Below are 26,112 nucleotides of genomic sequence, written 5' to 3'. Positions count from 1 at the left end.
TAGTTCTGTTAATAGCTTTGATTACATGAGGTTTAATTGGATTTCATACTCTTTGCATCAGATACTTACTGCATTCGATGACGATCGTCTCTATAACGCACATTGCCGCATCCGTATTACTTCGTGCCAAAATTTATACCGCAGCAACTGATCGGTACAAACTGCGCACGCCCGTGGGTTGTCAATAATAGCAGATAAATAATGAAACATTCCCGCTCTCATATCCTCTAAACCCGCTGTGGCCGTGCTATTTACCCTCTGCCCTTGAAACAGGCGGCCAACATCGCTTAGCTCACGGCCGAATTCAACAAAGTCAATTAAAATCAAGCACGTCTTAAAGTATTACTGTGTGTGGAGGTAATTTTGCTTTTTAGCATGACAACTTCACTCTTAGAAGCTTCTAGGGTAACTCTAGACGCGCGTGTTTTAACGCAACAATTTTACGAAAACTACCGCAGCGTTTTCCCTGCAGTGGGTACCTGGCTACACCAGTCGTTAAGTAATGCAACGTTTTGACTAGTAATTGACACAATACTGGGAGCACGCCGGCAACACGATGCACTGTTAACGTAGTTTCCTTTTCAGCACGGCCCACTGTGCACCGTCAGAAGCCTAGAATGCGTATCGAGAATTGAGAAGTACAATGACAGAACTAAGCATAACATCAAAAGCAAGCATTTCTCTTTTGCTTGTCAGAGGACGACAACAGGAAGAACAGAAAGTGGTGGGTACATCCAGTAACTGTTGACCTCGGAAAGGAAGGTTTAAATGAAAGATTAAAATTTTCCGACAATTATTATATGTCAGTATAATTATTTCGCTATCTCCTTTCTAACGTATGAGACAAACTTGCACGCAGAGATAACAACATGCGAGATAGTACAGGACCTGAATTTGGTTCATATAATGAGTTTTTAAAATTGGTGTCGTGAACATCACATAAACATTTGTGCTTTTCAACTTCCATTATACGCAGTTAACTTCAAATAATGTGTCAGGCTACCCGCATATAGAGTCCGCACAGAATATCGTGGCCGGTGCGCAGTGACAAATTTTCCTCCAAAGCGGTGGGCGAGTTCACTCTTTTGTTCAGAACGGGAGGCCGATAGTATTTGCCATCTTTCGGCCAGTCGGCGGTGACAATAGAAGTGCACGCCCTTCAATATTTCTCGAACGATTTTACGGTTTTACGGAAAGCGTGCTGTAAAAAACATTTAGTTTTTGTGTTGCTTATAGCTTCATATGTCAGGTTTTTTGATTATGTGACCATTATTTCATTAACGGTCACAGTTACTGTTACATTTACATGGAAGTAAGACACTATGAAAAATTCGAAAGAGTTTGCAATGAAAGAACAGCGGACGCTATGGTTTTGTGTTTGGTGCATTTTATATAATATGTTGATGCATTTTCAATTTAGCTAAATTTACACTTGAGTGAGATCTCAATCTTTCGCCAATCTCGAGAAAACTGATTTGACATAGCACTCTCATTTGCGATCGCGCTGCGCCAGCGAAGAAATCGCTGTGAGAAATCTAGAACATTCCTCATGTTTCACACACGATTTGACATAAAAGGAATTTTGGCAAATGGTAGTATGCTAAGAGGATTTTGCCATATGTTTATAATGCAAAAATCATTATCTACCGTATTATTCCTCTAAATACAATATGACATAACACCATACCCAGAAAACCGATATGTCAGCTGACACTGACTGCAGAAGCGTAAGGAATTATGTAAGTTACATATGCCACACTCTAACAACATTGCACCCCGAAAGCTGTGCATTGTAACAAGAGAGCACAGTACTGTACCGGATTCCCTGTAGATACAATTATGCTGCGGTACAGGTAACAGGAGCAACATAGTATTGGAGTGAAATGGTACGACAGCTGGAAATGTACACGAAAGTTGAAGTATGCAGGACAGTACTATTCTTGCGAGCAAAACATATGAAATGCCAACAGATTCACCATGGAATTCTGGCCGTATGTAGACCAAATCCATTGTCACATCTAGCAGCAATGAAGTTGTGCCAACAATTCGACCAAGGCCATACAGACGTGGGTGGTGATGATCGGGAAGGCTAGGCTTTGATTTCCATTTTCTTCACCAAACTGAAAGAACATTTGAGGCGAAAGAGTTTGCTACGATGACAACATAGAATTTGCCGATCGTTGTTTATAGAGACTTGGTGACAGGTGAAAAATAGTGTCACGTATTTATCTGTTGGGTCATTCTGAAGCGTAGTGCAGCGCTGAATAAAAGTTACCTTCCACACCAGACTAGCGGTGATCGTCAAACTGCGGCCCGAAACGGGTAGTCTTGCAGCCTGCGGTCCTCGGTCGTATTTTATAACACTGCATGTCTAGCAAGTAACAGCCAAATCCAAAAACCTCAGCTAACTTTAAGAGGTTTTTACGAGATGTTTTCTTGCTCACAATCAGTAACAAACAAAAGTAGTCCAGAGGCAGTAATATTCTGAGATGTGCTTTATTTTAATTAACGTCGGTGAATTTTACCGTAAGCTAAGGAACGTTGACAGGGGAAGAGGAAGAGGGGTAAGCCACGCGACCACTGCGAGGTTAGAACATGTGAGAGGGGGAATGTTTCTTAGAACCCAAGGCCGTTCGTGACTCGTACCGATCAGGTGCTTTGCTATAAACTTTGGAAAGGAAATAACAAGAATTCACGAATGAACAATACAGAGACCCTCATCTTAAAATGTGGCACTTACTTGTAGAAAGGAATATGAAAAAAAATTACGGCGGTAGTAATACATCATAATTAGTAGACTGAAAACGACATTCAAAACATTAGTAAATGAAGGTCCAGAAAGAGAACAGTAGGACGAAGTGTTCCGAACGCCGTCAACTTCAAATGATCTGTACTCTGTACTTGGAGGCCGGCGGGGAACTGATCGCGCCCTTACGAGTTAATCTACTGTGTGCTCGTAACGTTAAATTTTATGTAGATTAGCAATCAATAATAAGATCGGCACATCTGCGGCTCGAGATGCTACCCCACAATGACATTCTTGACTCCTGAACAAAAGTTTGACGACCGCTGCCTCACGTGGGTGCCAGCCGACTCGCCGATTTCGCCATCTCCAGACAGTTCCACGATGTTATTTAGGCGTTTCAGCCAATCCGAACCAGGAACAGAGCACTGACTCTTTAGTGGCCATTTACTCTAACAGAGCCTATGTATGATGCTGCTTCCCGGCAAGACTTTTTAAAGTTTTACTGCAACTGGTGACGGGAAACAATGGGCATTTACTGGGCTAAGGTCAGCCTAATCGTCTCAGGCCGCCACCCATTTGGATGGATTACAGAAGTACGTCCATCTTCTTCATGTCTAACAGAAACCCTCTTCCCACTGAAAATGTAACTGGATGAAATGACTACAGTACGAACAAGTGTAGCACACATGGGAAGACAAGATATATGTCACAATATATAGTCCTCGGTCGCGGCTATAATGTATCGTTTTTCGTTCTTTTACGTCAGACTGTAGTTGAGACATGAAATATAATCACCTACGTCACCATGTGCAGAAGGGGCAATGAAATAAGTTGGGATTAAAAACTACACTATGTGATCAAAAGTATCTTAATCACCTACGTCACCATGTGCAGGAGGGGCAATGAAATAAGTAAGGATTAAAAACTACACTAAGTATCCGGACACCCACAAAAATATACGTTTTTCATATTAGTTGCATTATGCTGCCACCTACTCTCTGTTACTCCATATCAGCGACCTCAGAAGTCATTAGATATCATGAGAGAGCAGAATGGAGACCACCGCGGAACTCATGGACTTTGAACGTGGTCAGGTGATAGGGTGTCGTTTGTGTCATACATCTGTACGCGAGAATTCCACAGCCTAAACATCCATAGTTCAATTCTTTCCTATATGATAGTGAAGTGGAAACGCAAAGGGACATGTACAGCACAAAAGCGTACAGGCCGACCTCGTCTGTTGACTGACAGAGACCGCCGACAGTTGAAGAGCATCGTAATGTGTAATAGGCAGAAATCTATCCAGTCCATCACACAGCAATTCCAAACTGCATCAGGATCCACTGCAAGTACTATTACAGTTCGGCGTGAGGTAAGATAACTAGGATATCATGGTCGAGCGGCTGCTCATAAGCCACACATCACGCAGGTAAATGCCAAACAACACCTCGCTTGGTGTCAGGAGTGTAAACATTAAACGATTGAACAGTGCAAACACGTTGTGTGGAGTGAAAAATTACGGTACGCAATGTGGCGATCCGATAGCAAGATGTGGGTATGGCAAATGCCCGCTGAACGTCATCTGCCAGCGTGTTAGTGCCAACAGTAAAATTCGGAGGCAGCAGTGTTTTGGTGGTCGTGTTTTTCATGGAGGGGGCTTACAACTCTTGTTTGTTTCCGTGGTACTATCCCAGCAGAGGCTCCCACTGTTGAAGAGCAGTTCCGGGACGGCGATTGCGTCTTTCAACACAATCGATCACATGTTCATAATGCACATCCTGTGGCAGAGTGGTTTCACGACAACAACATCCCTGTAATGGACTGGCCTGCAAAGAGTCCTGACCTGAATCCTATAGAAAACCTTTGGGATATTTTGGAAGGCCAACTTCGTGCCAAGTCTCACCGACCGACATCGATACCTCTCATCAGTGCAGCACTCTGTGAAGAATTGGAAGACATTCCCAAAGAAACCTTCCAGCACCTTATTGAATTGATGCCTGCGAGAGTGGAAGCTGTCATCAAGGCTAAGGGTAGATCTACTTTGTACTGAATTCCAGCAATACCGATATAGGCTGCCACGAGCTTGTAAGTCATTTTCAGCCAGGTGTCCGGATACTTTTGATCACATAGTGTAGTTCAGCTTCCTTAACTGTGATTCTCGCCGTAGCAAAATTATTACTACTGAGACGAAAGTAAGTACGTACATTGACAGTTAGAGAACACCTATCGACCACATATAAATAGGGAAAAAATGAAATTAGTTTATGACAAACAAATTAAGAAGTTAATGTCTGACACTAATATAGCCTTACAAGCTCTTCTGTGATGCCATCCACAGACGTATACGAAGTTTATGTCAAGCCCTTAAATGGTTAAAGCAGCAGTAAGGTAGAAGTGCCATTACATCTGCATCTGTTCCCTGCACGCCTCGTTAAGTAGTGAGGCGGAGGGTACTTCATTTGGCATTATCGTTCTCTCCACCCATTCCTCCCCTCTCCACCCTATTTATTGTTCCATTGAAGAAACACGCGCCGAAAGAACTACACTTCACGAGTCTCTGAAATCAGAAGCTTTATCCACCAGTCCCTGTGGAGCAGAGCACTCGTGGGTCGCCCACCGTTATCTTAGCCAAGCACGCTTTCAGATCAGAGAGAGATATTTCATATGCTTCTTTTCCGAAGAAGTCGTCAAAATTCTGAGCAAGATGTCTTCGGTGTTGAGTTAAAATTTAGGGTCAGCTGAAGGAAACTCAGATAGTGAAACTGCTGTTGAGAGTACCCGCCATTCGTGGAAGCTTCCTTAACTGTGATTCTCGCCTTAGCGAAATTATTACTACTGAGACGAAAGTAAGTACATACATTGACAGTTAGAGAACACCTATCGACCACATATAAATAGGGAAAAAATGAAATTTACTTTATGAAAAACAAATTAAGAAGTTAATGTCTGACACTAATATAGCCTTACAAGCTCTTCTGTGATGCCATCCACAAACTTATACGAAGTTTATGTCGAGCCCTTAAATGGTTAAAGCAGCAGTAAGGTAGAAGTGCGATTATATCTGCATCTGTTCCCTGCACGACACGTTAAGTAGTGAGGCGGAGGGTACTTCATTTGGCATTATCGTTCTCTCCACCCATTCCTCCCCTCTCCCCCCTATTTATTGTTCCATTGAAGAAACACGCGCTGAAAGAACTACACTTCACGAGTCTCTGAAATCAGAAGCTTTATCCACCAGTCCCTGTGGAGCAGAGCACTCGTGGGTCGCCCACCGTTATCTTAGCCAAGCACGCTTTCAGATCAGAGAGACATATTTCATATGCTTCTTTTCCGAAGAAGTCGTCAAAATTCTGAGCAAGATGTCTTCGGTGTTGAGTTAAAATTTAGGGTCAGCTGAAGGAAACTCAGATAGTGCAACTGCTGTTAAGAGTACCCGCCATTCGTGGAAGCCGTGATTGCTGATGTATCTAAGGTATAACGCAGCATAACACCTTCCACTAATCTCGTATGATACCACAAAGGGCGAGTAGAAACAATAGCCTGTCGAATAGCCTGCCACATAATGTGTATACAGCCGTCATTGTATACGAAGATAAGCGGAACCTATTTGACAAAGCGACCTGTTGCTGCCAGTGTTCATACACTCATTGTAGTCGAAAGCATCCCGGGGTCACAGTCATGTTCCACAAGGCACTTTCGAGAGTTATGTAGCACGAACGAAGCAATGATGAAAGAGACGTCATTGACAATCACGACTATTAGAAATGGTGTATATTCCAGATGAAGCTCTATTTCGGAAAGTGTGAAGGTCAGTCAGTCTTCCTGCATTTTATTCCACTACCTCGTTTTCGAAGATAATGCTGAACCACCTACAGGTGTCCGCAGTAGACGAGGAAACATATTTTTGTTGAAATATCTTTTCGTTAGAAGTTTCGCTGATTGGGTATATACATTTTTGCTCTCGTTAGAGGGGGAAGGTGTTGCTGCCCATCGAGAACTGGACAGACTAGCTTTAATATAAACTTTTGCCGTTGTCAATGACTGTGATAGAGGGAGCCTGTTCCGTTATTTTTTTTAGTAAAGATTTGATTGGTATTCAGTTTTATGAGCCAAGGTGATTTATATTTTTCTTGTTTCCCCATTAACACGTGGAGGAATACTTTTTCACCATACAAATGTTTCAACATCATCCTTTGGCCTGCAGATCTTATTATTATTCTTTTTACCGGTTTGATGGTGTCAGCTGTCAACTACGAATGTCGATACGGTGTCCGATCAGGAAACATGGTCACACTATTCGTCAGGAAATGTGGCCAAGGAGTTTATCCCAGTAAGGGTTAGTTGCGTTCACATATCATGCATAATACTACACATCAGAATGATTTCTAAACGCTTCTATAAATAAAGCTGTCATCAGTCATATGTGACTTTTTTGAATTAGGTTATTAACTATGTTGTTTGTTGTTGTGGTCCTCAATCCGGAGAATGGTTTGACGCACCTCTCCATGCTACTATATCCTGTGCAAGCATCTCCAAGTAACTATTACAACCGACAACTTCCTGAATCTGTTTAGTGTATTCATCTGGCGGCCGGTGTGGCCGTGCGGTTCTAGGCGCTAAAGTCGGAAGCCGCGTAACCGCTACGGTCGCAGGTTCGAATCCTGCCTCGGGCATGGATGTCTGTGATGTCCTTAGGTTAGTTAGGTTTAAGTAGTTCTAAGTTCTAGGGGACTAATGATCACAGATGTGAAGTCCCACAGTGCTCAGGGCCATCTTTTTGTATTCATCTCTGGGTCTCCCTCTACGAGTTTTACCCTACCTACCGTTCCCATCTTCTACTAAAGTAATCGCTCTTCTCTCCAATTCTATTCATACCTCTACATTAATTGCGTGTTCTGCCCACCTAATCTGTAGCACCATATTTCGAAAGCTTCTATTCTCTTCTTGTCTATTTATCTTCCGTGTTTCACTTCCATACATGGCTATACTCCACACAAATACTTTCTGAAAAGACTTCCGGACACTTAAATCTATACTCGATGTTAACAAATTTCTCTTCTTCAGAAACGCTTTTCTTGCCTTAGCCAGCCTACATTTTATATCCACCCTACTTCGACCATCACCGGGTATTTTGCACCCCAAATAGCAAAACCCATCTATATATGTGTTTCATCACTTAATCTAATTCCCTCACAGTCACCCGATTTAATTCGGCTACATTCCATTATCCTCGTTTTTCTTTTGTTGATGTTCATCTTATATCCTCCTTTCCATTCCGTTGAGTTGCTCTTCTCGGTCCTTTGCTGTCTGTGACAGAATTACAATGTCACCGGCAAACGTCAAAGTTTTTATTTCTTCTCCATGGATTCTAATTATCACTCCAAATCTTTTTTTGTTTCCTTTACTCCATACTCAATACACATATTGAATAACGTTGGGGACAGGCTAGAACGCTTTCTCACTCCCTTTTCAACCACTGCTTCCCTTTCGTGCCACTCGACTCTTATGACTGCCATCTGTTTTTTACAAGTTCTAATTAGCCTTTATTAATTAATATAACCTAAGACCGTCTATGTTCTGTTATATTTCAGATAATACTCAAATCCTATTGAGAAACATCTGCTCCAGTCACTTCGTAGTAATTCAGATACAAGGGAATCAAGATGCCTAGGAAATATGTCCCAAGTCAGAAAAACAAACATGGAAGGCTTTGGCGCTTACACTGACAACATTACGGACCGAGATAGGGAAAAGTGGCCATTATGTATGGCTTCAGAAAGTTTTTGACTTAAAAATGTTTCGAGTGATACATAGTGTAGATTCAAAATGTGTGAGCGGAAAGCTTCCGTCAATAACCTACGTAGCCGAAAATTCCGTTTCCCGTGCTGTAGCCATTATACGGCACCTTCACCTATATTCGTGTGTACGTCCGTCCTTTGTTACGAGCATCAGATCTTTTCTTATACAGAAAAATACATGAGATTTTGCACTGGATGCATAGTAGTTTCACATAAGCGCTAATGCCAAAGGCATTATTTCCTACATGTGAGAGCATAAGAACGGGAATAAAACGTTACTGAGATGTGAGCTAAGCTGTCTTATGTAAGGAATCTGTTTGTTGATGCTACAGGACAAAATTGTTACCAAATGTTCATCTATATCCGTTAGGTCTTCTTCTCAAAGAATCAGGATCTCCTCCAGACAGCTAGTTCTGGTTGCTGATTGGATCACATGTATGGGACAGATGCACCGGTTTCCGAAGGATGGGGCGACATGCTACTTAAGGTACATATGTCTACATCTACCTGTCCGTCCATATTATGCGCAACAGTGTGAAGTGCAGAACCGATGGTATTTCCCATTGAGTGACGTACGAGAGGTTGTCATACAGTTTTAAATATTACATCGAAAAATATAACTTACAGAATCAATGGTTTGGCTGTTTCTTGGTACATGTCTGCAGTCCCAGTGGAAGCCGATATCTCCTTGCCACAGTGCCGTAGTACTCCAGTAGAGGTGCCCAAACAAAATAATGAAGTGTATTCTCGTGCGGTAAATGGTTTTCTGCATTTGCATATGAACAACGCTCCAACAATCCTTGCTGAGATGGTAGAACGACACATCAACAGTGCACCATCATAGCTAACAATGCTTAGGTCATGCGGACGATTCTGGTGTAGTCAGACAATTCTAAATGACGAAGAACAATGAAGCGGACCATCTCTGTGTGAAGAACAGGGAATAACAAGAGAAATGGTGGCCTTAACGCCTACAGATCAACGTGTCACAATCGAGGCGACAATGGAAGAAGTGAAAATCATAGATGAATCAATTTTCAACGACTTGCAAGACGTTTTAATAATTTTGTATACGAACTCCTACAAAACAGTAAGGAGAGGTGGGCTACAGACTGGTGCGGCGAGTGTCGTAGGAAAACTGGGGAGAACAGGAATGATTAACGAGCTAGTTAACAGAGTAAACAGAACATTTGCTTAACTTCTATTTCTCCAAGTGTAAGAAGACTAATTACAAATAATGCAGGAAGAAACCGAGCCCATATCACACAACAGCAAACAAGGACGATGCTCTTTGAACTAAATCACAAACTATGGTATTGGAGATGTGACTAGCTGTCGTCTGCGTAGCGTCAAGTAGCGAAAAGACTGCAAGCGCTAGTGGGCTGTGTGGCGGTCACCGGCTGTCGTATATTGCGGCGGCAGAGCGAGCTCACAGTTCAGAGCTACTGTGATCGTGACTCGTGGGCCTGCACCATTGGGTCCGCCAGATCCCGCTTGGCCACTGTCGCTGTCTTATGGAAACTTACAGTTCCGTTGCCAACTTTGTGTTTTCCGTGCGGTCGCATCAATGTGTGATACCACGCTATTGATGTAAAGCAGCAGTTTGGTGAGATCCAGGGCAGTGAGTCAGAGTCTCATCTTAGGACCGCACGCAGTTTGCGAAGACTTCAATGCGAAGCAATAATATCATCAAACGCTAGTGCACGTCATATGGCGAATCACTGAGAAATAAAATTGTTAAGGCTTTCGTGGCCACTTGTTGAGAAACTGCCTATTGGCTTCTGTGTCGTGTTATTTGGCCGACGTCCATCTAATTATTGTATTGATGTTTCGCCAACACGAGTGGCTGGCATTGTCGAAGCTCTACCTCCATTGCCGGTGGTGAACTGGAGCCGAGCTCACGGCCGCAGACCCTATGTACGCGGCGCGCCAACTTCCGAAGGCTTCTCCGCGGTCATTTCCGTTGCGGTTCTCCTCTTGCTACCTGCGACGGTCGTTCGCTGCAGTACGGGAAGCTAGGATCCGTTTACCTTAACTCTACCCCATTTTGTTGTTGAAGCTGTTTGCGTGTTTTTTGTGTTTCTACAGCTTCTCTGAACAAGCGCGTGTCATAGTGCTTCTAGCCGGCCGAAGTGGCCTAGCGGTTCTAGGTCGCAGGTTCGAATCCTGCCTCGGACATGGATGTGTGTGATGTCCTTAGGTTAGTTAGGTTTAAGTAGTTCTAGGTTCTAGGGGACTGATGACCTCAGCAGTTAAGCCCCATAGTGCTCAGAGCCGATTGAACCATAGTGCTTCCCTACAGCCAGAACTTCATTGTCGGTGAATTTTATTACGTGGTCGGTCTCACTCAGTGCGTGCTCTGCCACGGCCGATTTCTCAACATGCTCCAACCTGCAGTGCGGCTTATGTTTATTAATCCTAGTGTTGGTTGATCGTACAGTCTCCCGACATAAACTTTTCCCCATGTGCATGGTATAAGGTATATTCCCGACATTGCAAGTGGGTCCCTTTTCTCCTTTGCCAATATAAGGCATACGTTTACCTTCCTTCTCGGTATGAAAATCCTCTTTACGCCACGTTTGCGCAATATACGGCCGTTTCTGTCAGCCACTCTGGGAATGTATGGCAGTAAGACCGTACCCGACATTTCTTTTTCTTATTCCTTCCTCCGCTGAGTGTTTGGCTCTGTTACACTACTAATATAATTTGTGAAGTACCCACTGCTCCTCAGAACACTTTCCAGGTGTTGCGTCTGAGGTGCTGCGGCTCACATATTCGTCCTGCTCGCGTTTCGAGCGTATTAATAATGCCTCTTTTCTGGCTCGGTTGGTGGTTTGATAGTTTGTGCAGGTATCGGTCCGTGTGTGTCGGTTTTTGATACACGCTGTGTCCCAGGTTTTCGCCATACCTTGTGACCAGCACAGCGCCCCAGGTACATATAGTCTGCGACTACGAGATCACTTCGCTAGAAGTTGTTCAATTAAATTATTGCAGTGGAGAAGTAGCTTAAATGTGGTTCGACGAAACATTACCAGGCACTTAATTGTGAACTGCTTAGTTATCGTGTAGATGTAGAAGTAGACGTAGGGTGTGATGGGGAATCCTAGATTTTTCATTTTCGTAACCAGACGGCCGAAAGTTTAACAAAAATGAACAAGCAATAGTATACACACTTATAGTCAGATTATGACCACTACCATACCGTCCGGCTCATGGATCTAGGGCCTAACTGGGCTACTGTTCGTTAACTGCAGGGGCATCCAACTCCGTCTTATTTTCTACAGATTTCTTTGGTGGGCTTCAGAACAAGAGTCGGTATTTGGGAGTTCCGATGGCCGTTCCTTATTTGGATTTCTAACGTCCGTTTGGAAATTATCATTGATTACATCGATAGCTGGACATAATATCGACTTCGACATCCCGGTTTTATACACTCCTGGAAATTGAAATAAGAACACCGAGAATTCATTGTTCCAGGAAGGGGAAACTTTATTGACACATTCCTGGGGTCAGATATATCACATGATCACACTGACAGAACCACAGGCACACAGACACAGGCAACAGAGCATGCACAATGTATGCACTAGTACAGTGTATATCCACCTATCGCAGCAATGCAGGCTGCTATTCTCCCATGGAGACGATCGTAGAGATGCTGGATGTAGCCCTGTGGAACGGCTTGCCATGCCATTTCCACCTGGCGCCTCAGCTGGACCAGCGTTCGTGCTGGACGTGCAGACCGCGTGAGACGACGCTTCATCCGGTCCCAAACATGCTCAATGGGGGACAGATCCGGAGATCTTGCTGGCCAGGGTAGTTGACTTATACCTTCTACAGCACGTTGGGTGGCACGGGATACATGCGGACGTGCATTGTCCTGTTGGAACAGCAAGTTCCCTTGCCGGTATAGGAATGGTAGAACGATGGGTTCGATGACGGTTTGGATGTACCGTGCACTATTCAGTGTCCCCTCGACGATCACCAGAGGTGTACGGCCAGTGTAGGAGATCGCTCCCCACACCATGATGCCGGGTGTTGGCCCTGTGTGCCTCGGTCGTATGCAGTCCTGATTGTGGTGCTCACCTGCACGGCGCCAAACACGCATACGACCATCATTGGCACCAAGGCAGAAGCGACTCGCTGAAGACGACACGTCTCCATTCGTCCCTCCATTCACGCCTGTCGCGACACCACTGGAGGCGGGCTGCACGATGTTGGGGCGTGAGCGAAAGACGGCCTAACGGTGTGCGGGACCGTGGTCCAGCTTCATGGAGACGGTTGCGAATGGTCCTCGCCGATACCCCAGGAGCAACAGTGTCCCTAATTTGCTGGGAAGTGGCGGTGCGGTCCCCTACGGCACTGCGTAGGATCCTACGGTCTTGGCGTGCATCCGTGCGTCGCTGCGGTCCGGTCCCAGGTCGACGGGCACGTGCACCTTCCGCCGACCACTGGCGACAACATCGATGTACTGTGGAGACCTCACGCCCCACGTGTTGAGCAATTCGGCGGTACGTCCACCCTGCCTCCCGCATGCCCACTATAGCCCTCGCTCAAAGTCCGTCAACTGCACACGTCCACGCTGTCGCGGCATGCTACCAGTGTTAAAGACTGCGATGGAGCTCCGTATGCCACGGCAAACTGGCTGACACTGACTGCGGCGGTGCACAAATGCTGCGCAGCTAGCGCCATTCGACGACCAACACCGCGGTTCCTGGTGTGTCCGCTGTGCCGGACGTGTGATCATTGCTTGTACAGCCCTCTCGCAGTGTCCGGAGCAAGTATGATGGGTCTGACACACCGGTGTCATTGTGTTCTTTTTTCCATTTCCAGGAGTGTACTTATATGTGTTGGGCAGTGCTGTCATGTGCAATGGTTGTGTAGTTTCACCAGCAGATATGTGGGTTACATGGCGTCGCAAGCATGGGTGTGAATTGAGTGGCTCGCACATAGGTGTTTATAGCCCGGAAACCTGTTGTGGTATATGTTTTTTGGAGGTCAACTTTCAACTGCCGTGTTCCGCTTAGCACGTGGCGCTAATACGCTCTCGATTATGTTCCGGAAAAATTAATAATCACCTTTCCATAAGGTACTATAGCTGCGTTGATCAGTTCAGCCGATATTTAAAGGGGAGGTCAAATATTGTGATAGTCTGTGTATCAAGTCCCCATGTGTTACACAAGTTTGTCCACATCTCCATTGCAATAATTGAACTTCAATTTGACGCTACAGTAGTAAAAAATTGTGATTGATGTGAGTAATAAGACAATCAGAGCTATATGATAAAAGTGGCATGTTAATATGTCATATACAATAGCACCTGATAAACCCACCGTTGCACAGGTATTCATTTTTCCCATTTTCTGTTAGAAAAGAAATCAAAAAGTGAATTCTGTTTGTAGAGTAATATCGAAAAAAATCATTTCTGTGCATTCGTGAAAACATCTTTGAAATTACAAAACAGTCGTAGAAACAAAAGCGAATAATGTACAAGTATGTAAGTACACTATACAAATTAAGAAACTTGGTATTCCTGTATGGAGCACAGCATTGTACGGTAGTGAAACATGGGTTGTGGGAAAACCGGGGTAGAAGAGAATCGAATCATTTGAGATGTGTAGCTACAGACGAATGATGAAAATTAGGTGAACTGATAAGGTAAGAGCCAAGGACCTTGCCGCAGTGGTAACATCCAGTCAGATCACCGAAGTTGAGCGCTATCGGGCTGGGCTAGCACTTGGTGACAATCCGTTCTGCCGAGCGCTGTTCGCAAGCTGGGTGCACTCAACCCTTGTGAGGCAAACTGAGGAGCTACTTGACTGAGAAATAGCGTCTCCGGTCTCGTGAACTGGCTTACAGCACGGAGAGTGGTGTGCTGAGCACACGACCCTCCATATCCGCACCAGGGACGCGTGTGGGCTGAGGATGACACGGCGGCCGGTAGGTACCGTTGGCCCTTCCAAGGCATATGCGGACGGAGTTAAGTTTTTCATTTTAGGTAAGATAAGAAATGAGCAGGTTCTGCACAGAAACGGAGAGGAAAAGGATATGCGGAAAATACTGAGAAGGAGAAGGGATGGGATGATAGGAAATGTGATAAGACATCCGGAAATGACTTCCATGGTACTACAGGGAGCTGTAGAGGGCAAAAACTGTAGAGAAAGACAGAGTCTGGAAGATATTCAGCAAATAATTGAGGACATTGGTTGCAAGTGCTACTCTGACCTGAACAGGTTGGCACAGGAGAGGAATTTGTGGCGGGCCGCATCAGCCCAGTCAGAAGGAAAAAAAAGAAAAAGTTTTCCTGTATACTGGGCGAAGCTGTTTCTCGTATTTACAACGCGATTTTGTAACTCTCTCTTCACAGCTCTATAGATGGCTATTGTTTTCGCCTACAGCCGTTTGCTCTTTGAAGTTGAAAGCTGTCAACAACGCAGCAATGTGTGAGGGATTTTGTTAAATTGAGTCGAGTGTAGGAGTGTTTTGGTAGTAAATAATAAATCTATTAAACATCATTCACTATGCAGCATTTATCCACACGTCTCAGTTCCTATGGCACTATATCTCCTGCTCGGCACGGCATACAATGATATAATTTTGTAGGCTCATTCAGCACTATATTTGCACACAGCCTCCAAACTGTGTTGCGAACTGGGTTAGTAACAAAGAAGTTATATGTTTATACTTCATGTACAATATGACAGTTTTTCATGCATATCAGTGATTATTACGCCTTACCTCTTGCATTATCTGTGGTTTGTAGCTGCATTCGGCATCGAATATGGATACTGTATGCGAAATTTATTGCTAATAGACTTAGTAGCACAGAAGTAATAAACTTAAACATCATGCTTGACGCAGCAGTTTTTCACACATACCAATGATTATTACGCTATATCTCGTGAATTGCGGCGGGTAGGTGGTTCTTATCCCAAGAGCGTGTGTTGCCTGACAATAAGGGCTATGTGTACTAAGTTTTCTTGAAATCTGACACACACACACACACACACACACACACACACACACACACACACACACACGTCCATTTTTATAATAAATATTGATGTACACTTAAAAATAGATATTTACATAACATCGAAGTGTTGTGAGTTCTTCTAGAAGGCTACGTTGTATGCAATGAGATTTATATTCTTTATAGAAACAATAGTTTTGAATGCTGATACATTCTGATAAGACACTAACGAGCGGAAATGGTTAGTAACATCATGATACATCGACTCCTCACTGCAGACTTCCGTACTGAGGTTGACAGCAGTCTAAAATGTCACTGAATCGCCGCGCGCAGTGGCAACTTGGTTTGAGGCGCCATGTAACGGATTACGTGGCCCCTCCAGCAGGAGGTTCGAGTTCTCCTTCTGGCATTGGTGTGTGTGTTTTTCTTAGCGTAAGTTAGTTTTTTAAGTAGTGTGTAAGTCTAGGGATCGATGACCTGAGCAGTTTGATCCCTTAAGAATTCACACACACACACACACACACACACACACTCACTGAATTTGGGTCAGGTCTTAGAGTATGGTTGGTTCAAAAAGACGCACCGGCCAATCAGAGTCGCAGGCAGTGAGGTCGTACGAATTGCAAGCCCTCTGCTGACGTCTCGCGTTTCGCCCCAGCATCGGAAACAGCGAGAGATGAAAGAGCGGTCTGGCAGGCGACTCTCTGGCGGGAGGTTTAGAATTGCCGTCTGCCGCATAGCTGTGAGCGGCGAACGGCCTGCCATGTGTGGTCGACGAAGATATTGCAGGTTCCGAGAACTCTGTCGCAATATTTCAGATTTTTCAATTTAAGACACATTGTACAGGTTCACAATCAAGAGATGTAGTCCTATGATATCTTCAAGTAGTTACCTTGGCAGCCTTAAATATTGCACTATTTCAATTCTAATGCATTTTATTAATAAGAACAATGCTGAAACTTCCTGGCAGATTAAAATTGTGTGCCCGATCGAGACTCGAACTCGGGACCTTTGCCTTTCGCCAGCAAGTGGTCTACCAACTTAGCTACCCAAGCACGACTCACGCCCCGTCCTCACAGCTTTACTTCTGCCAGTACCTTGTCTTCTACCTTCCAAACTTTACGGAAGCTCCCCTGCGAACCTTTCAGAACTAACACTCCTGAAAGAAAGGATATTACGGAGACATGGCTTAGCCACAGCCTGGCGGATGTTTCCAGAATGAGATCTTCACTCTGCAGCGGAGTGTGCGCTGATATGAAACTTCCTGGCAGGCTGTATGCCGAACCGGGACTCGAACTCGGGACCTTTGCTTTTCTCATTCTGGAATAACATTGCTAGTTAATTTTCATCATTACTTAAGCGATGGTTTCCTAGGTTAAGGTAGGTGAAACCAAACATTAGTTTAGAAATTGTATTTAGCTTTTCAGGCTGCATTCAGCTTCAAGGCACAATTTACGACGTAATATGCAATTCCACCGTCCAGAGTATGTCATAAATAAACCGTCAGAGAGTTCCATAGCTTTAAACTAACATTTTCAGTTTATAAACCCTTTCTTATGGCATTTCAAAGTTTTTCAAAAACATCATAGATCAATACCAAACATAAAAGTTTCAAATTCATCGAGAATTCCAAAGACATTTTCTCCATTGAAATGATGTGAAATGAACTGCCACAATACTGAACTGAACTGCCGTACTTCACTCAAAAGAACCATAGTATAGATCGTATACATGTAGAATACTCTTCGAGGCCATTCCGTAAGTCAAAACAGAATTCAAATGTCTTCCGATCCTTAGATTATCTAGCCAATTTCGAATACATTTTACTTTCTAAGCGTTTACATCTGTATACAAAGAATTTGACTATAACATCAAATTAAAAAGGTTCCAGAATTTCTAAACATGGAATCATAAATTTAATCTTACTTAAAAACATTGATTTCATATCGATTGTAAAATAACTATATATATATATATATATATAGAAACAAATATTTTGTTTGTGTATGAAAGTGAAAAAAATATTCTAAATGATGTAGGATTAATTTCAATGCATTTGTGGTTAATAACGCGTCCACTAATTTTCATGGTGGATAATCTATATATGTAGGCAAACCGACATATAAATATTAAAAATATATTGAAAGGAATGTCGTATGTGACATACTTAGAACTCTATGAACGTCCATAGATTGAGAATACGTAGTTTACGTAACGAAATCAAATCAAGTTGGGCTAAAATATAGGCGGTATCGTAGAGATCATTAATTGAGCAGAAGTCCCGAGGCGGTAGATTTGTTTCGAGACACAAATTTCAAAGATTTCCGTCTAGAGAAATTTGGATGGAAGCGTCAGTTCTAGGTATTCTTTCTATATAACTGAGTCTCAAGTAAACTGTGATTACTGTACCCGCAAGCCCGCTACCAGTCACCTCGCAAAGGTGACGACGGCCGCAGTGCACACAAGATGTACATCAGGGACCGTTCCTGAAAGCAGACTTCACTAACTGGGCAGTATTGCTATCAGTTCTGAATAAAGATACTTTCCGTACACGCGATTAGTGATGCGCAACTGCCTTTCTGTGACCCCTATTTTCTTTCGAAAATATGCACAAGACGAAATTTTGTAAGAGGAATTATAGTACCGTTAGTATGCAAGGAGTCGCGCTGTGGCTCTCAAGTGTGCAAATTTTTGTTCATGCTGTACACAGAATCTAGATGGTATGAATCGTACCATTTTTATGCGGTTGCCCTGAAATGGTAATCCACGATTGTAAAATTTAAACTTTCACTGCGGAAAATGTGACAGTTATAAAAATGTACCAACTATTATGCAATGGTCGAATGTATTTCATATTTAAACCCAACATGTCGTCCCCATCTACGGAAGACATTTCAATGGGGATCGTAGTTTCTTTGAATGTCAGATTCACACCCTGGCTTCCTACTGACTGCAGAAAAATTACACTTACGCTTCGTTCCGCGTATTAAATTTTGTTGATATGTTACTTCTCAAGAAAGTAGACGGTCGAATACGCCACACAGTTTACCGAAAACACTCGCACAAGTCTTGTTATGACCCCTGGGATTGGAACGACCACCCACAACAAAAGCGAAGCACCATAAAAACGTTGGTGGATAGAAGAAGTAACATGTGCAAACCGGAGGTACTTGATGCGAAATGAAAACATCTCACAAATGCATAGCTCAAGGATGGTTATTCGTCCGCTGGCGTATAAAGAGTGTTCAAACCACCGCGCAGAAGTCATAGTGATGCAGAAGTGCCCATGGGATATAAAGTTATCCTGTCTTTCATTAAGCACGTTACTGACCGCATATCAGAAATCTTGAAAATATAGAACATCGTTGTGATTTACAAACCCAACCTGAACATACAAGATCACCTAAAATTGGGCAGAATGCTCGCACATTTCTGGAAAACGCAGAAATTTATAGGAGAGGTGCACGTGGGGTACTACAAAAAGGTCAAAATAGGACTAGAGGAGCACGAGAGCAACTGCAGAAGGCGGGAGATTGACAGACCGGCTCTTTCGGAACATGCTTTACAGTCAGATCACCACACGCTGTTTGGGAGAACTCAAGCACTGGTAGTCATAAATAGATACCATGCAAGCCTATATAGAGAGGTCATAAAGATTGTAAAACATCTCAGGATTTTCAGTGGGAAGGAGTGCGGCGTGAAATTGTATGACGTTTGTATCCCGTTGCCGAAGAAGACACGTTGAGTCTTCCACCATGGGGCGATAGCAACAGCGGACGACGGCAATCGCCAACGGCCAATTGCACTCGCGTATTCAAAACATGAGACGTCACACCACAGCGCGGAAGCACGTGTAAACAGAATTTTACGGCTCGGTAGCGAGCCAGTGTGTGAATCGGGCACAGAAAGAAGCTACGATCCGCCTTGGAAATGTACTCCGCAGGTTCGGACGAAATGTAAGGTTTCTGTCCATTCGACCACTGCATAAAAATCAGGACCGTTTTATTACCTAAGTGCCGTCATGGCATTTACATTTTGTGAATGGTGCCTTGATGGTATTGAAAAGGTTATGGCCATCAATGTACTTGAGAATAAACTGAGTAACGCAGAGCTACCCAACTCACCCAAGTACTACAGATCAACAAACATTCATGATCCTGTGACCCAACGAGTGGTGCCGGAATTAATGAGGAAGCGTGCAAGTTTGTTACAATAGTGTACGCCTCGATGGTGATGAGCGCTCGTGTCCTGCGCCAGGCCCCGGCGGCGCTGATGTACGACGCGGTGTTCGCGCTGGTGGAGGCGTTCAGCCGGCTGGTGCGGAAGAAGCAGGAGCTGCTGCGGCGCGGCGCGGCGCCCGCCGTCGAGTGCAACCTGGGCGGCGGCTTCGTCACCCACTGGGAGCACGGCGAGAAGATCGCCCGCCTGCTGCGCAAGGTCAGCCCTCCCTCCGCCCTGTCTGCTCCCTACCCCTTCACCTGCTGCACTACTCGCAGCACTTTTCCTGCTGCAAACACAGTCAGGGATTCTCACAAATGAGGACAACTAAATGAACTAACAGACCACATCTCCAAGACGAAACACACTGTTTATAAGCAAATGAAACCTTACAGGCATTGTAGTAGACGTCAAACACACGACTGGATTAGTCTAGATGAGGAAGTCTGTACAACAGGCTCCTCCAGCACCGACGCAGTGGACGTACCACACGAAGGAGAACATGTAGACGTCGAAATACAAAAAAAAACATTTTCGTCTAGGTGGGCCCAGCAGCCTTAATCAATCAGAAAATTGCATCATTCCACCAGCATGTGCTTTGAGATATTTTCTTTGCATTACTAGTTTCCAATGCTGTCCATTCTCAGGTACAAGGTGATTATAATCACTACTGTGTAGTGTGGGATAATTATCAGACAAGGTTAACGGAATGTATCGACAAAGTTCAAAGAAGGGCAGCACGTTTTGTGTAGGGTGATTATAATTAAAGTTAAACTTTTAAAGCGCTGTAGAAATAACACCACTGGTCAAATGACGTCAAATTCCAAGTGGATGATTGGCCGTGGAAGGTTTTATTAGACAGATGAAGCCCACTTACAACTGAGAGGATATGTCAATACACAGAATTGTCGAATATGGGCAACGGAAAATACACACGCAAATTAACCAGTACCACTTCATCCCGAGAAGATCACTGTGTGGTGCGGGTTTAATGCATCATTTATCATAGGGCCATATTTTTTCGAGTAGGCAGGTGCTTCCGGTCCTGTTACCTGTACCGTCACTGGTAAGCGCTATGACTGTCTTTTGCGCAACAACGTCATTCAAGCCCTCCAACAGCGTGGACGTGTGGATGGATCATCTTTATGCAAGATGGTGCACCTCCACACATTGCAAATCCAGTTAAGCAGCTGCTGAAGCACCATTTCGGAAATGCTACAATTATCAGCCATTTCCCTACAGCTTGGCCGTCCCGTTCACGCGATTTTAATCCTTGTGACTTAAGGCTCTGGGGCTATCTGAAAGATATTGTCTTTAGTGTTCCAATTGCAAACTTAGCTGCGTTGAAGGTGTGAACTGCGCAACCCATTCTGAACGTGACCCCGGAAACACTTCGATCAGTTGTGGAACATACCGTTTCTCGATTTCAACTTGTTGCGGAAAACGACGAATAGTCACACGGAAACTAATAATCTGATTGCATTTTGATTGATGCTTTTATGTGGTTTTTTTTTACATCAGGACAGTGAGAAAACGATGTGCTTTTTATTCGGTTTTTAGTCGCAGGACAATTAATAACCTATGTGAGTGATGCTTTTTATGTAGTTTTTTTGTTTCGGGACAATTACAAACAGGTTCTTCCTATCCGTTGTGATATAGTGGATATGTAGCTAACAGTATCGCACCTGTACACCCATGCACATTGAGTAGTACAACTTGTTTAACGTTAAACGTACTCCTTAGGCATTGTTGTATGATTCATTTGGCATTTGTAGTCGACCACTATTAAACTCTGATGCTTACAGCGCCATCTATTGCTACATTTTGTAACTATTTATTTTTATTCTGCCATACGTTTTCGCCCTTATGCGATAATATTCAAACCAGTTGTCTTACTTCTACAGCGGTTTGAATGTTTAACTTATTTATAATCACCCGGTATATTTATACTAAGGGATGTGGATACAAGGTTGTCGGTTCATTAAAAATCGCTTACCTTACATATTTGTGCTCGGGGTGCACTCAGCCTCGTGATGCCAACTGAGGAGCTACTCGACCGAATAATAGCGGCATCGGTCAAAGAAAACCGTCGTAACGACCGGCAGAGGAGTGTGCTGACCACACGCCCCTCCTATCCGCATCCTCTCCTGAGGATGAAACGGCGGTCGAATGGTCGATGGGCCGCTTGTCACTTGTGTCCTGAAGACGGAGTGCTTTATTTTTTACATATTTGTACACAAAATAGTCGTTAGAGACCATCTTCTTGTAATGTTTACTACAAATCAGAATACACAGGGTTAAGAAAAATTCGTGCATTCGGACTCAGCAGCGCGATTGCTCACATACTAGCAGTACAAAAATGTCTCTCACAAAATTTCGATCTACGCATATTTCGGGCAGTAAATGGACGTTAAATATTGCCAATCTGGCAACTATCTCTGTCAGGCGGTAGCAGTCGTGAGCTAACAGGAGATATCGTTTTGAATTCTGGATCGAGGTTAATTCGTTTTTATCTGCTAAAAGTAGTCTGCGTGGTACACTACCTGGCGTCTTAATCATCATAGAGCGATTGTAGTGGGTCTTCTACAAAACATTAGCAGTTACGTACTACGAACGCAGAAATGTAAATACAGTCGTTTTCATTTTCAGCTTTTAAAGAAACTTTCTGCAAGTCATGGATATGAATTGTTTCGCATGACCGCATCTACTAGATTCCAACTTGTTTTGTGTGTAACCTCTCCCAGTGGTCCCATCGATTAATACTAGCTATTATTCTGGCCACGTTCTTACATTTAGTTTGTGACTTACGTCAACAGTAGGGCTAGCGGCACGCTTTGCAAATAATTTCTATGGGACCATTGAGGGAGGGTATACAGAAAACAGGTTTGGAATCTAGTAGATGAAGTGGCGCGAAACAATACGCGTCCACGATGTGCGAAAGGCTTCTTTTAAAGCTGACCAATGAAAACAATTTTGCTTCCATTTCTGTCTTTGTAGTACGTGCGCGAAAATGTGTTGTAGAAGACCCACTTTAATCGTTATACGACGATTAAGACGCCAGAAAGCAGAGCACGCAGACTACATTTAGCGAATAAAAACAAATAAGCCTCGATCCAGAATCGAACAGTCGACCTGCTGCATGCTAAACCAAAACATTACGCACTCCATCAACTGTTCAGCTTTGCTGTGTTAGCTGACAGAGGTAGTTAACGTAGCCTACATCTGATGACTGTGTTGACAGATTGTCAATCCTTAACGTTCATTCAGTGCCCGAAATATGCGCAAGGGCGAAATTTTGTGAGAGATACTTTTATTATTATTATTATTGCTAGTACGTCAGAAATCGCGCTGCGAAATCCGAGTGCGTGAATTTTTCTTCACCGCTTATACCAGTCGGCGACAGTGTTATTGCAGCTGGGATTGGGGCGCTACTGACGTCTTATCTGTGTCAGCGGGGTCGCGGAAAGGTGGAAGGACGGTACAATTACAGTCGTGCAATGAGAAATGCAATAACCTTGATGATTAGAGTTACGAAGTGGCTAGTCCTTGGTAAAAGGAGTGGATCGCATATTCTTCATCTGTTGTATCTTTCTCACTGGAATCTGTCCCATTATCACCCACCGTATCTGTTTCCAAATCGCTGTCTTTCGGCATGTGGTTCATATTTATCTTTACTCTCCAGACGAACATTGATTATTAAATTATTCGTTCTTTGTTCCATTAACCCACCTCTGCGACAATATTCAGTTTCAGTTGCTTTTAAATGTTCACAATCTTTTAAACAATAATATGAGTGATCTTAGATATCTTCGGTTATTTGTTTTAGGTTACTTAAGTTAATGGTAGAAGCTTTTATCCTGCAATTTTTTGTTTCGTTGTGTTCCATATTAGCTCTATAGGGCTTAAGCAATAGTAGTGTGCTGGAAGCACTTAAAACAGCTTCTGCTTTCAAACCAGGTATTGGCTTATTGTAACTCACGAACTGTAAGAGCTGACATTTGCTAATCTCGGTTCGAAACAGATTTTATTTCGAATGAGTCATTTAACTATGTCCAGTTTGCGGGTGGCAGTAATGGCAAATTTATATGACAGAACAGTATGATGCGGTGATTTATCAAGAACAAAAGTACTGCCAGATGGGAACTTGAGATAATTATCCCTGTCGATATTACCGTGATAAATTTGGATTCCGTTTCGAACCATAAATTAGCTAGGCTCCCTATACGAAACCCGTTGTTCTTCCAACGTGGACAACAGCTCCTTGGCCTGTAGTGCACTTTTTCATGGCGTAGTGCTTATATATCCACGTTCCGACTATGAGTAGCACTGGTTTAATTCACCTCTTTTCATTATTTCTGATTGCTATCAGATATTCCGCGCGCTTTGCAACAATGTCGGAACATTCTGTTGGGAGGGCGTTATTATTTTTGCAGTGTTTGAACCAAAATCCCATTTTTATAAAATGTTCTCCCGCATCCTCAAAATTTCTCTGTTTTTGATAATATAAGCAGCTCCCTCGACGCAGACATTTAGTTCTTCTGCCCATAATGCTACAAAAATTTTCTCGAATAAATGCTTTATCAACGTCACCTAGAGCAGTGGTCGTCAAACTGCGGCCAGCGGGCTGCATGTGATCCGAATCAAGTAGTTCTTAACCATATTTCAAAATAACATCCATCTAGTAACAAACGGCCGAATATAAACACGTCAAGTAAAGTTAATAGCTTCTTAGGAGTGTAGTTTTCCTGTACAGTAACAAAAAAAATACTTACAGGGACAGTACCGTTTCAAGATGTACTTTCTTTTAATGAACTTTGGTGAGTCTGTCCATGAGCTAAGTAAAGTTGACAGTTTACCTCAGCGACAGAGGTGTAAGTAGTGTGACCACTGCGGAGTTCAGGGACGTGACAGACAGATTGATTGACTGATTGTCTTCCCGAGCTGATAACACATGGGCCTCTGTGCCTTACACACATCGGCTACTGCGGTAAAAATTTCAAACGGAATTAAGTATTCGTTAACCCGCATTACAGAGATTGTCACTACTAAATATGGTGCGTATTTGTAGCAATGAATTTGGAATTAAATTACCGCTGTTGTGATCCAGCGCAATCAGTAGAAGAAAAATGACATTCAAAACATTTAGTAAACATTGTGATTCGGTCTTATATTGCATAATGGATTTAAATAAAGTTACTGTAATTAATCAGTTAATCATTCGCTAACACAGACAACACAACAACACATCAGGCAGTTACAGTGTCACAGTATTTTTAGGTTACGAGTTAATCATAAGATCGGTATTTATCCGGCTCTCGGTGCCTCCCCACAATGTCAGATTTTGCACTTGAGCAAAAAGATTGACGGCCACTGACCTATAGGTCTACTTCCCTAGAGCGCCTTTGTTTTATAGAGTTTTAACTTTTCATCGGTTCCTTCTGCCTTCTTGATATCTTTCAAAATGTCTTCTACTGTTCTTTCCAACGTCCCTACCTTTTTTGACACCTACAAGCTTGCTTTCTGTAGAAATATTATTTCTTCATTTTGCTTTTTTCTCCCTGGAAAAAGTGTACGATTTCAAATTAAGCTCTTTTTCATCTGTACGTGTTCACTTTTAGCGACATCTCTGTTTTTCACTCACTGAGCTTTTCATGATTATGGATAAGATCGTACTGCGTTACAGACAGCATTTCACGGCTACACGCTAAACCACGTGATAGCATATGCACAACTGACGTGAAGGATTCACAGTACGATATGTTTTCCTTAGTCACCACCGTATTTGTTTACTGTAACGTCACCTCGTGTCCTGGTAACGGCCACGCGAGATCAAGCTCAATAATACCATGATTGGGTAGTACACTTGACACTGCAGCTGCAGTAGCTTTGAGTACGTTTTGTGAGAACCTTCAGTCGCAGCAATGAGGGGAGGAATTGTAATATCATTTATTTCCAGAGATGAGGGATAGAAAGTGAAAAAGTAATGTATCTGGTCCATATTAAGTAACAACGTATGTCATAACACTCATATTTTCAAGTGTAAATAGTGTGATTTGGACCGAAAATGATGTATCCACATCTCTTACTATAGATGCTCGAAACTAGTAGTTCAAACAAAATATTTTAAAACATGGTCTGGTGGAATGGTGTCAGTTTTCAAATATACGAACGTTAAATATAGATTAAATCACAGAGGCTGTTATAATCATATAATCATGGCTGGTTATTGTACCAGACGCCATGCTAAACCTTTATTATAATTACATAGTTGTTTAGGACGCAACGTAAGTTATAATAAGAATACGAAAAAACATATACAACAACATCAATAGTAATCCTTTCCCATATAGTATACAAACACCATGTTGAACTTAGAA

The 26,112-nt window shown here is 43.2% G+C and overlaps 1 protein-coding gene across 2 annotated transcripts in view; it reads left to right on the top strand.

Annotated features, from left to right (window-relative positions):
* LOC126267265 (glutamate receptor 1-like) overlaps window positions 1–26,112 on the top strand; it is a 1,125,091-nt gene that overhangs the window by 845,347 nt on the left and 253,632 nt on the right. For both annotated transcript variants that reach the window (XM_049972331.1, XM_049972330.1), the window contains exon 8: window positions 19,775–19,954. In XM_049972331.1, coding sequence (XP_049828288.1) covers window positions 19,775–19,954 — 180 coding nt within the window. The remainder of the gene's footprint in view (window positions 1–19,774; window positions 19,955–26,112) is intronic.

Source organism: Schistocerca gregaria, chromosome 4 (assembly GCF_023897955.1).
Source record: "Schistocerca gregaria isolate iqSchGreg1 chromosome 4, iqSchGreg1.2, whole genome shotgun sequence".
In the NCBI taxonomy this organism is placed as follows: Eukaryota; Metazoa; Arthropoda; class Insecta; order Orthoptera; family Acrididae; genus Schistocerca; species Schistocerca gregaria.
The sequence above is the reverse complement of the archived record's forward strand: the minus strand, read 5'-3'. Positions and strand labels throughout refer to the sequence as shown.